The sequence below is a fragment of the Chiloscyllium plagiosum genome, unplaced genomic scaffold (assembly GCF_037043375.1).
Source record: "Chiloscyllium plagiosum isolate Xiang-an unplaced genomic scaffold, Cpla_swu_hap1 HiC_scaffold_45, whole genome shotgun sequence".
Classification (NCBI taxonomy): domain Eukaryota; kingdom Metazoa; phylum Chordata; class Chondrichthyes; order Orectolobiformes; family Hemiscylliidae; genus Chiloscyllium; species Chiloscyllium plagiosum.
The window spans coordinates 403768-419849 of record NW_028270183.1 but is presented as its reverse complement, the minus strand read 5'-3'; the positions used below and the strand labels follow the sequence as shown (position 1 = coordinate 419849).

General features: G+C 41.0%; 2 protein-coding genes across 2 annotated transcripts in view; one reads left to right on the top strand and one right to left on the bottom strand.

Moving 5' to 3' along the window:
* Positions 1 to 4120: 4120 nt before the first annotated feature.
* odad3 (outer dynein arm docking complex subunit 3) overlaps positions 4121 to 16082 on the bottom strand; it is a 37126-nt gene continuing 25164 nt past the window's right edge. The window contains exons 10-13 of the mRNA XM_043675491.2: positions 14405 to 14561; positions 13919 to 14074; positions 11318 to 11402; positions 4121 to 5101 (exon numbers count right to left, since the gene is read on the bottom strand). Of these exons, the coding sequence (XP_043531426.1) occupies positions 4917 to 5101; positions 11318 to 11402; positions 13919 to 14074; positions 14405 to 14561 (583 nt within the window). The 3' untranslated portion in view covers positions 4121 to 4916. The remainder of the gene's footprint in view (positions 5102 to 11317; positions 11403 to 13918; positions 14075 to 14404; positions 14562 to 16082) is intronic.
* The window catches only part of LOC122540165 (acid phosphatase 5, tartrate resistant a), a 59300-nt gene continuing 57650 nt past the window's right edge, over positions 14433 to 16082 (top strand). Inside the window, exon 1 of the mRNA XM_043675494.2 lies at positions 14433 to 14527. The gene's annotated coding sequence lies outside the window, so the exon portion shown is untranslated. The remainder of the gene's footprint in view (positions 14528 to 16082) is intronic.

Here is a 16082-nt window from a genome sequence, read left to right as displayed (position 1 = left end):
GTTTTTTTCAGCAATTGCACTGGTGACTTTTCAGTTGTGGTTTTTAATATTTGTCATGCAGATCATTGGAACTCACTCGTACTTCCAGTATCGTGAACATTTTACTTTCACTTCTTTCTCTTGTCATTTCCCAACTTTGTGGAGCACATTTTAATTTAACTCTTTAGAATCGCTGAAGTGTCCTTCAGGTAAAACAACTCAGACATTTTTTTAAATTGGAGATTTAGAATCATAAAATCCCTATGGTATGGAAACAGGCCGTTTGGGAAGCTAGCTACAAATGCAATAATGGAAAGCAAGAGTCAGTCTCATTTGTTTTTCTAAGGGTACATAACTCTCCAGTGATTGAACTGTAGCTTCAACAAAATGCATCTCAAAACTCTACTGCTATTTCCATCGAAAAGCATAGACATAACATTATGGGACTACTAATCTCAATGAATGACATGTTGGACATACATGCTTGGAAAGCTGTGGACCTATCCAATGGACCATTGGATTTCTATCCAATGAAGGCTTATAAACTGAAATTTGTGATACAATTGATTTTGCTGCCATTTTAGACTGTATTTGTATAAATATAAAATGTTGCTATTGCTTTTTCTCTCCTGGGAATGTCAAATTAGGCAGTATAAGCAGTGGTGAAGCAATTAACTTGGCTATATTCAAAGTAAGGTCAAACACTTGAGTAAGAAAGTAGGAGGATAACATGTTTTATAGGTTTACACAGAAAATATGTCATTTAAAAGGGCCATTTGGATTAACCAATTCATGCTGGTATTCAAGATTCACTCAAGCCTCTTCTCATCTTTTATCATCTTCGTCTACCTTATAACCATTATTCTCATCTCCATCTTATGCCTGTCTAATTTCCCTGTAAACAAATCTGTACTATTCACTTCAACCAATCAAATTCCAAATTCCTATCATTTGTTGGCAAATATGTTTCTTTCGAGTTTCCTATTAGATTTCTTGGTGACTATCTTATATTCATAGCCTCAAGTTATACTCTTTTCCACAAGAAGAAACATTTTCTCTGTTCTTGTTCTGTTAAAACTTTTCAGAAGTTTAAAGGCTTTCAGTACATTACCTCTCCGACCTTTAGTTTCTTGGAGAAAAGTGAACCAGTCTGTCAAACTTTTCCTGACATGCCTCCATACACGTTTCTGAGATCATCTAGAGAAATCTTTTCTACACCTTATCTCAGTGTCTCTATAGTCTATACTTTTTTAAATAATATGATGACTAGAATGGCACGCAGTATTCTAAGCATGGTTCATATAAAGTTTAACACAGTGATATAAAGGGGAATTACTATAGATGTTAGAGATTTGAAATAAAAACAGGAAGTGCTGGAGAAATTCAGCAGATCTGGCAGTGTCTGTGGGGAGAGAAATAGAGTTTCTAGCATTTGAATGATGTGAGACATGGTGAGAAATTTTGGACATTGAGAAAATCAGGTAAGACATCACACAAGGACTTTCCAGATAGAAACTAGTTGCCAGGAATTTCTGACATAAAAGTCAGAGCAGTTACTTAGTAACACCCACTCGCCATTTGTTCCTCTGAATCTCCACCTTAGATCCTTAGAAACTTTCTGGAATACACTACATCAAAGCCATTAGTGGGATTGATTCATAATGTTGCATGATGTTTTAAAGAGTGCTTCAGGCCAGGATATGTACTCACACAGTAGGTCAATATGTAAGGCCTCCATTCCTGATGAAAGGCTTTTGCCCGAAACGTCGATTTTCCTGCTCCTCGGATGCTGCCTGACCTGCCGTGCTTTTCCAGCACCACTCTAATCTGGACTCTGGTTTCCAGCATCTGCAGTCCTCACTTTTGACTAGTTGATTTTAGCCTCTCAATGTGTAAGGTTCACATAGAGCATTTTGTGATCACAGGTGTCTTTCACCTACTCTGTCTAGTGTCTGTTTAATTGCCCTTCAAGATGGCAGAGATCACATGAAAGTGGAGCCCTTCCCTCATTTACTCTATCACTCAGGGTGTGGGGCAGTCATTTTCATCTCCACACTTTCTGGTTTGATGTTGATGAAAGGAGACAGCAGTTGCAGTGTGTAACAGACTCAGCTTCTCAATCTTGGTGACCTCTGAAATCTTCAAATCTCCTTCTTGGTTGCCCTCTCTGACAAACTTATCAGCTTTGGTCTTCCCAAGTTCCCACCAATCAACATTTATTTAAATGTTCATTTTCCCACTTTCATTTCTGAGCCCCAGGCATTCCACACTGTGATGTCAGGCATGTTAGTGCACTATGGCACCATCAATGGTAGTGCTGACTATTGATTTCCCCCAAACCACTCTCCATACACAAATACATTGCCCCTTTCCCTTCCATCTATATTATTTCCACCATACATTTTGAGTTGCCCTTCTTCAGAATTGTCACTCCTCATTCTAGCATGGTACCTCCAATCCCCACTATTGAGTTCCACAGCTTCTCTACCAGAACAGCAGCCTCGAGAAGCCCTTCCTTTAACAGTTTGTGGACAGATTCCCAGGATTGACCATGAGCCAATACCTTGACTAACTTGGATGGATAGTTCCAAATGATGACTGACCAGACTTCTGACTGCTGTCTGTGCAGTTCCCTGATTTACTACAACTCCCCAACCTGGTTGCATTGGCCCTACAGGGCTGAACATGACCACTCTCTGGACAGTAATGTTATCTGACTGTCCCAAGTGACCAATTGACTGTGTTCATGCTCCTAGACTGACAGCAGACACTGCCTTTGATTTACTGTGTTGCGACTCTCTGACTGGAGACTGGATCCTGACTTGAATGAGTTCTACTCATTCATTGAGATGTGTCGATTGGATGAAGCACATACAGTTTGTTTGTCAAGGTGTAAGATTAATATAGCACTGTGCCATACAGCAATAGTCCAACCTCATGACTTTTGAAAAAATTGACAGGTTGTTTGGCTTTGTGCTCACAGTAAATGGCAAGGCAAGACAGAAGGGCTGTGAATATTTAAGCTGTGGCCATGCAGCAACAAGCAACACAATTAAGACAAGGCAAGACAGAGATTCTGAGAGCATCTAAGCAGGCACAAAGTCAGTAAGTATTAAGAGTTTAGGAGAGGAATCCTGAGATGTAGTCTGTTACACTCAATGAGTTGGGTAATTCATCCAGCCCCACTGCCGTATTACAATGAAAATTGATGGTGTGCTCCAAGCTGCAACATTGAAGTGCAGATTCATGTTGTAAGTGAGTCAGAAATGTTCTATGAGTGTGTGGTCAGCTGGTACAAGTCCAATGTCAACATTCATGTAAGGAGGTTGCATGTACTTGGAGTCGAGGGAATGTGCCCTTAGATGTTGGTGACTGCTGTACAGTATGGAGTCCTGGAGAAACAAGCAGTGAGCTGGAGTCACCAGGCACTCACTCGGACTTGCATGACAGGAATTGTTGCCATCTAGTTCCTGTTGAGTGGGTGGGAAACTGCATATTAGTGAGGTAAGATTAGGTATTAATAGTATCCAATAAACCTATTGGCGCTCCATAGCAAGATTCTCATCTCACCATTCAGCGTTTGGTTGGAGAATTAGTCTTTTTCTTCTTGATGTTGAAAAGCTCATTTCAGTCAATCTCACCTTATTTTCCTAACTCATTCACCAAGGCATGGATGGGATGGGTGGACAGGGTCTTTTCCCTGGGGTGGGGGAGTCCAGAACTAGAGGTCATAGGTTTGGAGTAAGAGGGGAAAGATATAGGAGAAACCTAAGGGGCGGCTTTTTCACGCAGGGGTGGTACGTGTATGGAATGAGCTGCCAGAAGAAGTGGTGGAGGCTGGTACAATTGCAACATTTAAAAGGGTAATATGAATAGGAAGGGTTTGGAGGGATATGGGCCAGGTGCTGGCAGGTGGGACTAGATTGGGTTGGAATATCTGCGTCGGCAAGGACGGGTTGGAACGAAGGGTCTGTTTCCATGCTGTACATCTCTATGACTGTAATACCTGTGCTGTTCAAGAGCTGGGAAAATTCTGTCTATGATCTATTAAACCAGATTTCATTTTGGAATCTGACTGGTTAAGTTGTATCATCAGCTGAATCTTACACACAATTGTAAGCAATTTAAAGGACAAATCATCAGTGTTTAAGCTCTGAGTCTAATTTAATCTGACCAAACATGGAAAATACAATTAAAAATGTTTTATCCGTTATAATTTAAAAGAAAGTTCTTGCACAAACAGTTTACCAAGAAAAGCAGAGTAGCATTCCAACTCTCACCATATCTAACACCCCAGGCAAGAAAACCCAGGCACATGATATAAATGCAGGTAAAAGGCTGCAAAATCCTTTCTGATGTTACTTTCAGTAAAGAATGGGCACGATCAAATGTTTAAAAACTATGAAGCTTGTCTGCAGGCTGACCTGGAGTGTGCAGCAGGGCTGGCAGCTTTTACTGCATTAGCAGCACAACTCATTTACCTGGGACTCCCGAGTTCCGTAGTTCAACAGCACTATGGTACAGTTAAGTTAATCTACTGTATCCTCAATTACAGCTGGATTGTGGAGTGGAGGTGGGGTTTTGATTGGGATATTGAAGGGAGAGAGAGTGGAAGTTGCAGAGACACTGGCAATAATCTTCCAATCTTCTCTAGATTCAACAGTGGTGCTGGAAAACTGGAGACTTGCAAACATTTTGCCCTTGTTAAATAAAGATTGTAAAGATAGGCCCAGCAATTACAGACTAGTCAGTTTAACATCAGTGGTGAGGAAAACATCTAAAAACAAATATTTGGGATAGAATGAATAGTGACATGAAAGGATTTTTTAATAAACGTTTGTTTATATTTTACTAGTTATCTTACTATTAATTGTTATGATCTGTGTGCACAGATGTACAACAAGTCTAGTAGACAAAGAGAGTAGATTAAGAGTGCTTCAGTCTTGAACTGATTTGTGCTTTACTTTCTTCCTCTTCGGTCGAGTCTTCCTTTTGGTTTTCCAGTCAACAATCTGCTGTGATTGCTGTTTTAACACTGCTCTTGTGACAATGTCACCACTTTCATCACTGCTGTTGCCATCATCGTCGTCATCATCAATATCATCATCATCATCATCATCATCTGCAATCAGAAAACTTGGTTACACATCACTGAACAAGAAAGAATGCAGGAAAAAGAAACTGATAGAAAAGTAAGGAGGCAGAGAGAGACGCACACAGGTATAATCTGTCTTCTATTCATTTACAGTATGGAAATGTTCCTCCTGACACTAGTAGTGGAAGACAGAGAAACAGACTAGGTCAAAAAAACTGGCATTGGCTAGCATGCTAATTTTGCAATGCTGGTCAATGTTCAGGAATGTAGAAACAGGGGAATACCTGCCAGATTCCCCCAATTATGACCAACAAAGGCCCTTCGAGAATTCAATAAGAACATACTAACAAGTGCTGTTGTGAAGGAGTAGAGAGTGGGGACTGCAGATACTGGACATCAGAGTTGAAAACTGTGGCGTTGGAAAAGCACAGCAGGTCAGGCAGCATCTGAGGAACAGGAGAATCAAAGTTTCAGGCATAAGCCCTTCGAAACGTCGACTGTCCTGCTCCTCAGATGCTGCCTGACCTGCTGTGCTTTTCCAACATCACACTCTCAACTCTGTATCAGGGTAAAGGTGAGGTAGGTTGGAGGGGAAACGTGGGTTACATGCTCTGTTGGAGCAGACCTGATGAAGGGAGCCAGTCATGACTATTCCAGGGAATTACCCTGGAGACATAAGCATTTAAATATTACAAAGGAGGATATAGTTCAAGACAAGCAGAGTGGGACAGCAAGGAACAGAAAGTTTAACCATAATTGTATATTGCTGAGTAAGGCTCATGAAGGGAATAGGGAACAGGGATTGGTTAGCTTTAGCTGATGCAGAACAATGCATATATTATGGGTTCAATTCCTGCACTGGCTGAGGTCACATGACAGCCCTGCCTTCTCAACCTCATCCCTCATCTGAGGCGCAGTGACTCTCAGGTTAAACTAACCATCGGACCTCTCATTAAAGAGAGAGCAGCCTTATGGTCCTCTAGGGACTGTGGTAGCTTTATGATGCAGAGAATAATAGCAAAAAAAACCTAAAGTCTCTTTATCTGAATGCGTGAAGGATCCACAATAAGACTGATGAACAAGTGGCATAAACAGAGGTTTACATTTAATTACTATTTTAGAGGTCTGGTTACAAGGTATAATAAATAAACTGGGGGTGGACAACATTTCATAAAGACAGATGGAATGGCAAAGGAAGAGAGGTACCCATGACAGTAAAGAATGACATTATTGAAAAAGAATCCTTTCTTACAAATTAACCAAGTGGGATTAGAGAAGTTAGGTGTTTGTTTTTGACCAGATCAGACTTGATGAGCCAAAGGGCCTTTTTCTATGCTGTAGACTTCTATGACTCCATGAAGTTGAATAAGTATAAATAAAAATCAGGAATAGCAAGGATCAGAAAAACACTGGTAAGAGTAGTTTATACTCACCTGTGCCTTTGGACACAGCAGTAAACAAAAAATTATTGGAGCTTTTAATACAGGCAGAAATGGAGAATTTTAATTTTCATATAGATTGGAACGATCAAATGGCAAAAGTAGTCTAGAAAACAAGTTTGTAAAATATTTTCGGGATAGTTTGCAGCATGTTGTGAATGGACTAGAAAAAAGTTACATTGGATCTAGTGTTGTGTAATGAGGAGTATTAATTAGTAATGTCATAGAGGGAAATGGTGACATAGTGGTAATATCATTGGATTAGAAATCCAGTAATCCATAACAATGCTCTGGGATATGCATTAAAATCCCACCGATGTAGCTACTGAAATTTAAAATCCCAGCAATGTAGCTACTGAAATTTAAAATCTCACCAATGTAGCTACTGAAATTTAAATTCTATGAATAAAACCTAGAATTGAAAACTAATTTCTGTTGTAGTGATCATGAAAGTATAATCAATTGTCATAAAACACATCAAATCCACTAATATCCTTTAGTGAAGGAAGTCTGCTGTCCTTATATGTTCTGGTCTACATGTGATTATAGATCCACAACATGGTTGACTCTGTAATGGTCTAAAAAAACTCAGTTGTATCAAACTGATATAAAGACTAAAATGAATCGGACGAACAACCTGGTATTACCAAAGCCAACAACAGCTAAATCAGCTCTGATGACCGTGCAAATTCCTCCTTCCAAATATCTGGGGGACTATGCTAAATTGGGAGAGCTGTTGCACAGACTAGTGGGAAAGCAAATGCTTGACCGTAGAGAAACTCAACAAATTGTGCCTTATAGACAACAACCCCAGGGCTTGCAGCACAATGGTAAACAGTTGGGCATGAGTTGAGAGTGTGGATCTGGAAAAGCATAGCAGGTCAGGCAGCATCCGAGGAGCAGGAAAATTGACATTTCGGGCAAAAGCCCTTCATGAGGAATGAGGCTGGGACCCTCAGGAGTAGAGAGATAAATGGGAGGGGGGATTGGGGATGAGGGGGAGGTAGCTGAGAGTGCAATAGATAGATGGAGGTGGGGGTAATGGTGATAGGTCGGAGAGGAGGGTGGAGCGGATAGGTGCGAAGGAAGATGGACAGGCAAGACAGGTCATGAGGGTGGTGCTGAGCTGAAAGGTTGGGATAAGGTTGGGGGAGAGGAAATGAGGAAACTGGTGAAATCCACATTGATGCCATGGGGGTGGAGTGTCTGAGGTGGAAGATGAGGCGTTCTTCCTCCAGGCATCAGATGGTTAGGGAGTGGTGGTGGAGGAGGCCCAGGACCTGCATGTCTTTGGCGGATTGGGAAGGGGAGTTGAAATGTTTGGCCATGGGGCGATGGGGTTGGTTGGTGCGCGTGTCCCAGAGATGTTCTCTGGAGCGCTCTGCGAGTAGGTGTCCTGGCTCCCCAATGGGAAGCAGTCTGAAATACCATCTGAAGCTAATGCCATTTGTTCAAAATATAACCTTAAATATTTAAAGTTTTCTTTCTGGTGAAACTCCGAGGTTTTGTTGTTATTGTGGAGAAATTCTTAATTTTCCTCACCATTACATACCACTTTTTCTCTAATGGCAGCAATGAACGGGGTCCCAATGTTTGGTTTAAAATATCATTATTTATGGATTGCCGAGAAAGAGAAAGAATGCATAGAGACAGTAAGAAGATATATCAGTGGCCCTGGGATTCAGGGGCCTCCACTCTTAATTTACTTGACGTGGTGTTCCTCTTCTGGCCTTACAGGAGATGGAGGCAGCCTGCTAATTTATTTCTGCTAGCAACTAAGATGCATGTGGTAGTTGTCCTTATTGTGAAGATGCCTGTAGGGACATCAAGAAGTTGCTGTATCATTGCAGGATCTCTGTCATTTGGCCCTCTAGCAGAGTCGACCACTATCAGAGGATTGGAAGTTCCTGAGGAGTAGTGCTTTAGTCCTCTTCTTGGTTGATCTACTCATGCTCCTATTTCATATGACCTTAGGAACATATAGATCACAACTTACATCCTTTCCAAAGATCACCAGTGCTACTAACAGGTTAGTGCTGCACAATGTAACAAACATTCTACACATTTTGTTCAACTGCTCCTGCACGTACTCTGAGCGCTGCCACATTTGGCTCTCCAATAAACTCACCACTCTCTTCCTGGAGATGCCCTGTATTTGTAGCCCTGGGCATTGGAGGTGCTCACAAGCTAGATGGATTCCTCCATTCTAAACCCATGCCCCTACACTGCCTCAGAGAACACTGACTTGTGGGACTGCCAAAGTTGCCTATGGTTCTGGCTTCTGTTTCTGCACACTCGTGCCAGTAACTGAATCGCTGATCATATGGGACTACGCACTGCAATAAGAATATCTGCATTGGTGGATAGTGCACTTTCAAGTATGGTGGTGCGTCCTTGGTTTCTTGCTGATGATCTTTGCTGTTGCTTGAGAGGATCTCAATGGATGGATATCTTTATCTATGGGAGACAGAAGAAAAGATCAGAGCAATAGCACTGGAGAGAAGATGACTGTGCTTACTGATTGCAATGCTCTCTGTAATCAGCTTTTCCACAGTGTCCATTTTCACCAGAGGTAACACCCAACTAGGCCACAATCCTGGCTATTTCCAATAGCCCAATCTTCCCTAGATGTTATCACTTGGATCAAGGGGTCACTTCTTCCCATTTGGGCTCTCTCTAGGGGCATTATGACCCAATTTCTTCTGCAAAGGCAAAGGAGAGAAAGATAAGGCACTGCTGCCCTGTACGTTTTATGTTTCTGCTCCAAATTATTAATAGCTGCATGTCTCTGTAGTAATGGATCATCATAGCTGCACTATGGCTCTGTGTGCCATTCTGAGGAATCCATAATTTTCCTCTGGTACTCATTTTTGAGATTTTCAGGGGGAGCATACACTCTGGGATTCCTCAGCAAGTGATTTTGCTGCAGTGGGAATATCCTGAGAGTTGGAAATGGCACTCATCTTACCAGAGCTCATGAGGTCATTGAATCATTTCCAGCACTGGCTCCAGGACTTCTTGGTGATTCTTCACTCTGTTCACATTCCCAGCAAAATCCTGCCATGTATGTTTTGGCCAAATGAGGGGCTTCCTCCTGCCACCTCATCTAGGAAGCAGACCTCTCTTATGGCTTCCATCATAGCCTCAAGAACTGCATCGGTGAAAGAGAGGACAGCCTTGCTCAATGTTCTAGGCCCTATACTAACAGAGAACATTTTGGAGATAACAGTAGGGTTAACAGCAGTCACAGTAATGTCTACCAGGATCTGTTTAAATCAGGCCCAACAATCTTCAGCTGCTTCCTCAATTACCTTCCCTCTCTCATAAGGTCAGAGGTGGGGATGTTCGCCGATGACTGCACAATGTTCAGTACCATTCTTGACTCCTCAGATACTGAAGCAGTCCGTGCTCAAATGCAACAAGATCTGGACTATATCCAGGCTTGGATCAAGAAGTGGCAAGTAACATTCACGCCACATAAATGCCAGACAATGGCCATCACTAAGAAGAGACACTCTAACCATCGCCCTTAACATTCAACGGTATTAGCATCACTGAATCCCCCACTGTCAACATCCTTGGGATTACCATTGACCAGAAACTCAACTAAACTCACCACATAAACATAGTGGCTACAGGAACAGGTCAAAGACTAGGGATACTGCGGTGAGTAACTCACCCCTGACACCCCAAAGTCTATCCACCATTTCAAGGCACAAGTCAGGAGTGTGATGGAATACTCCCCACTTACCCAGATGGGGGCAACTCCAACAACACTCAAGAAGCTTGACACCATCCAGGACAAAGCAACTTGTTTGATTGGCACCACATCTACAAACATTCAATCCCTCCACCACCGGCACTCAGTCGCAGCAGTGTGTACTATCAACAAGGTACACTGCAGAAATTCACCAAAGATCTTTAAGTAGCACCTTCCAAACCCACAGCCACTTCCATTTAGAAGGACAAGGGCAGCAGGTACTTGGGAACACCACCCCCTGCAAGTTCCCCTCCAAGCCACTCACCACCCTGACTTGGAAATATACCATCATTCCTTCATAGTCATTGGCTCAAAATCCTGGAATTCCCTCCCAACCAGCATTGTGGGTCAATCCACAGCAAGTGGACTGCAGCAGTTCAAGAAGGCAGCTCCCCACCACCTTCTCAAGGGTAAATAGGGATGGGCTATCAATGCTGGCCAGCCAGCGACCCTCAAGTCCCACACATGAACTTTTAAAAAAACTCTCCCACTCCCATGGCCTCTAATTGGATGATCAACCTGTCTCCATATCGATATATCACAGTACCAATCGTCAGCGCAGATATTATGCATCATTTTGTGTTTTCCCCGGATCAGGTTTGTGATCCGGAAACAGAACTTATTTGTATGTATTGACCTTTCTGAAAAACTTCAGCCTTAGGTGTCAGATATTACAGAATTACTTACCAGCTTTTCCAAAGTTACGAATTAGAAAGCACTGTTGCAGCTGATGCTCACATGGTACAGTCGTGAAGAAGACAGACAGTGAAGAATTTGCTCCAAGATTTGCTGTGCTCCATCTTCAGTGACTAATTGACATGATTTGAGGGAGGATCACACATATCCAGACCCCACACGACAATGCAAGTCATAAGTTATTTCATTTTCTAAGTTTGTATTCTGCTTTACTGCCTTTAGTTATGAACTGTTTCATAAAGAATAAAGTTGGTAATAAAAACAACACAGATTGCAACTGGAGCTGCAGCTTTATGAAGTCGACAGTGTAAACTTTGTGATGAAGGAGAATCAAATTTAGTTCCTCACCGTCATATGTATCGGGTTTTTGGGCTGTGGGAAGCTTCACTCTCATGTTGTAAGGTGGAAGTTTGCCTTCCACGCTGGCATGGAACTGAAACACAAGCAAAAAGATAGTTCACGAATATATTTCCACAGGAGAATGGAGATTTGCAACACGTACTTGTGGGATCCCCCGGTAATGTGGGACTCGTACAGAATTGAGTTTGAGGTCCTGTAAAGAAAATTTCGAGAGCTAAGTTGAAATTTGAAAAGCAGGGCTCTATAGGGTTATAATCTCAAGATTATCCCATGTGCTAGTAGGGCTTGAAATATGAACAAAATACAGTTGAATACGTGGCTAAAGAGCTGGAGCCAGAAGGAAGGTTTCAGATATTTGGATCATTTTAATCTCTACCAGGGAGGAGGGACCTGTACAAGAAGGATGACTTGCACCTAAATTGGAGGGGTGTTGGGTGTCTTGAAAAATATTAGGTTAGATAAATTCCCAGGACCTGATAGGATCCTATCCCAGGATACTGAGGGAGACTTTTGGGGCATTGACAGAAATCTTTGTAACCTCTTTAGCCACAGTTGAGGTCCCAGAAGACTGTTTTTCTTTTGTTTAAGAAGGCAACAGGGATAATGCAGGAAATTATCAGCCAGTGAACCTTACATCTGTGGTAAGAAAATTACTGGAGAAGATTCTTAGGGACATTTGGAAAAGAATGGACTTATTATGAGAAGTCAGCATGACTTTGTGTGGGAGAGGTTTTGTCCTGCAAATTTGATTTGAATTTTTCGAGGAAGTGACAAAGATAATTGATGGTAGGGCAGTGGATGTTGTCTACATGGACTTCATTAAACTATTTGGCAAAGCCCTCATGGCAAAGAGGTCCATAAGATTAAGTCACCTGGGATCCATGATGTGTTGGTAAATTGGATACAAAATTGGTCATTGAAGACAGAGGGTGGTTGTGGAGGGTTTTTTTTCTGATTGGAGGTCTTTGGCCAGTGGTATTTCACAAGAATCAATGCTGAGACCTTTGTTATTTAGAATTTATATAAATGATTTGGATGAAAATGTACATGGTCTGATTCATACGTTTGCAGCATGCACAAAATTAGTGGAGCTGTGGGTCGTGAGAAAGATTTTCAAGCATACAACAGGATGTGGATCAGTTGAAAAGTTGAGTGGAGAAATGGCAGATGAAGTTTAATCCAGACAAGTGTAAGGTTATGCATTTTGGGAGGTCAAATGCAAGAGGAAAGGATATAGTAAATGGCAAAATCCTTAGAAGCATTGATTTACAGAGAGATCTTGGGTGCAAATCCATCACTCTCTGAAAGTGGTAACATAAGTGGATAAGATGGTAAAGAAAGTGTGGGGTATGCATAACTTCATTGTATTGATTATAAAAGTTGACAAGTCATATTCAGTTCTGATTGCCACACTCCAGGAAGGATGTGGAGACTCTGGAGAGAGTGCAAAATAGTTAACTGGGACTTTGCCTGGTTTGGAGTGTATTAGCTGTAAAGGAGATGTATATTAGAAGTATAAAGGAGATGTGTTTTAATTATAAAAGAGAGATATATTAGAGGTATAAAGGAGAAGTATATTAGAGGTATAAAGGAGAGGTGTATTAGTGATAAGGGAGAGGTTGGATAAATTTGGATAATTTGTTTTCACTATAGCATCAGAGGCTGAGGGGCAAACTCATAGAAATACAACAAAATTTTCAGTATCCGGCACCTTTGGGATCATGAGCGTGCCTATTGATTAAGTGGTCCAGATAATCAAGAGGTCCACGTAATCAATGTAAAAGCACATGCCAAGTAATAGAAATGGAATGTGGGAGTGTACACATCACTTTTATACTTTATTTACAGCAGAAATTACTTAAATAATAACGCAACTTTACCTTAAATAAAACTTAGCGGCAAAAATCATCAAATGGCTACTTGGACATAGCAGTAGATTGCGGTCTTTGAGGAGAAATTGACTCAAAATTGAATCAGCGGTTGATATTTTATATATGAACAGGCAGGAAATAAAGGGATGCAGACCATATTCAGGTAGGTAGGATTAGTTTAGTTTGGTAGCACGGTTGGCACAGACATGGTGGGCTCAAAGTCCTGTTCCTGTGCTGTAATGTTCTATGTTCCTCCACTTCCCACCTTGCAAACTGGGGTTGCCATTTAAAACCAAATAACTAGAGGATAAAAAAACCTGCATAAAAATAAATGCACAGCGGCTGGTATCTGCTAATCAAGTCACCCTTTACCTATACATGCACTGTACATGGACTCTGACCAGCTAGCTCAGAGTCAGGCCCTAGTGTGAGGAGAAAGTGAGGTCTGCAGATGCTGGAGATCAGAGCTGGAAATGTGTTGCTGGAAAAGCGCAGCAGGTCAGGCAGCATCCAGGGAACAGGAGAATCGACGTTTCGGGCATAAGCCCTTCTTCAGGAATCCCCTAGTGTGAGGGCATGCTCTGAATCTCCTGTTTACACCTGTCAGCCAGGACCCCCTTATTGGCACAGGTTAACAACCCCAATCAGGGATTGCATACTCAACGAGATCCACCAGGTCCTTGTTCTAATCACCATACTGCACAATGGGTTATCTCACCTCATCATCCTCGATCAATTGCAATGTCTTCTTCATGTCAATTCCTTCAAGATTTCGATAAAGTTTAAGAAGTTTGTCCTCTGTTAATGACAACAAGTCCAATACATACTCATCTGATGTGGGGCTCAGTGCCACAGCTGGAATATTGCCCTTTGACTGAATAATTCAAACACAAACAAATTATGTGAAAATCTCTGAGAGCCCAGCATTAATGTAGCATCCTTCAATATTGAATATGTCATACATTTTATAAAATACATCATGTGAAAAAACTTTAATCCAATATATTATCAACATTGTAAACTAATGAAACAGAAAAGCTTTTACCACCAGTCATATCAGTAATAGCAAACAGGATCTCATTCCAACTCTCAACTAACCTATGGGTGATGGTAAAATTCCCTGCAATACTCTGGAGCTGATCAAGTTACTCACTGGGACAAAATCTCTGGAATTATTTTTTTTGTGTGTTTGGCGATTACTTACAATTTGCACATGCTTCAATTTCTCGTAGACATGTTCCACGCCTGCTTTAATGGACATGGTGATATGGCTGACATATTCAAGGTACTCCATTAACTTATCTCGTCGATTCTCCTCATTGTTCAGGTGAGTTTGTAGCTCCATTAACAATTTTTGCTCACTATGTTAAAGACCACAGGGAAAGCAGACAAGTCAAATTTAAAGCAATAATGAATGAACAGAGTGCTCAGTATGAATGGCAGTATGAATTCAAACATACAAGTAACACACATGCAGGTGCATGGTTTCATATCACAGCAAAAAGACTGAGAACACCAGACTTTGCATAAGTATAGAAAACAAGAAAGAATGAAAGTAAGTGGAAAGAAAGGACAAAGTATGAAAAGAAAAGGTAGGGAGGTCAAGAGAGAACATTGAGACAAAAATGCAAAAAGCAGAAAATAATACAGGACAGAAGGAGGCCACACAACCAATCATGTCTATGCCAGCTCTTTGAGAGAGTTATCTCATTCAAATCCATTCCCTGTTACATTCTTCAAACCCATGTTAGATTCTTCATCCAGTTTTGAGAGGTAATTGAAAGACAAAATGAGAAATAAACAAGTACCAAAAATGATTAAAAGTATAATAGAATGGGAGATCAGAAAATAATACAAACATTTCATACTGAAGTATGATGAGGAATGGGAAAGGAGAGAGTTATAGAAGGAAAGAGAAAAAAAGCTTTTTATACACTTCAATGAACAAACAGAAATAAAAAGACAATACAAGTATGACTTCACCTATCTCTGCACATGGATTATTTAATGGTTGACTATGCACTGCTTCATTTTTAGGCTGCTCTGGAGATAACCATATTTAGTAGTGACACAGACATAAATGGCACCAAGGCTTTTAAAAAATTATTTGATCATGGGATATGCACATTCCTGATTAGGGCAACATTTATTACTGATTCCCCATTGCTTTTAATAATGTGGTGAGATGCTTTCTTGAACTGCTGCAGTCCTTGGGATATAGGTGCACCGACAGTGCTTTTGGAACGGATTACTCCAGATTACTGGCCGTATTATCCTCTACCTTCTTTAGATTGTTGAGTGAGATCTTTGCCAAAACTTCTGAATGTTTCTTCGTAAGACAACTTTTGTACTAGAAATCAGCCTAATGAACCTTTGTCCTTTTCTCTTGATGCTTTTCGATAATGGAATTCTCAGAGTGCATACGGAACTATAACTGTGCATATCCAATGTCAAAATGATTTTTCAAAACTATTTATAAAATTCAATGCTATTTGTTTTGAATAGTTTCATCAATCTAAACCATTATTTTCCTAGAATGATAGAATCCCTACATTGTGGAAGCAGGCCATTCAGTCCAATGAGTCCACCCCACCCTTCCAAAGAACATCCCACCCAGACCCATCCTATTCCTGTAACCCTGTATTTCCTATGGCTGATCCACTTGACCCACATATCCCTAGACACTATGGGCGATAAATTATGGCCAATCAACCTAACCTGCGTATCTTTGGACTTAGATTTAGTTATTTTAAATGACTATTCTTTCTTCATACACACACTTCTGTGTCTGAAATATGAGCTCTACCAGAACAAGCTAAACTGAAACTGGTTGATATTGTGGATGCTGAAAATCTGAAATAAAAATAGAAAGAGCTGGAGAC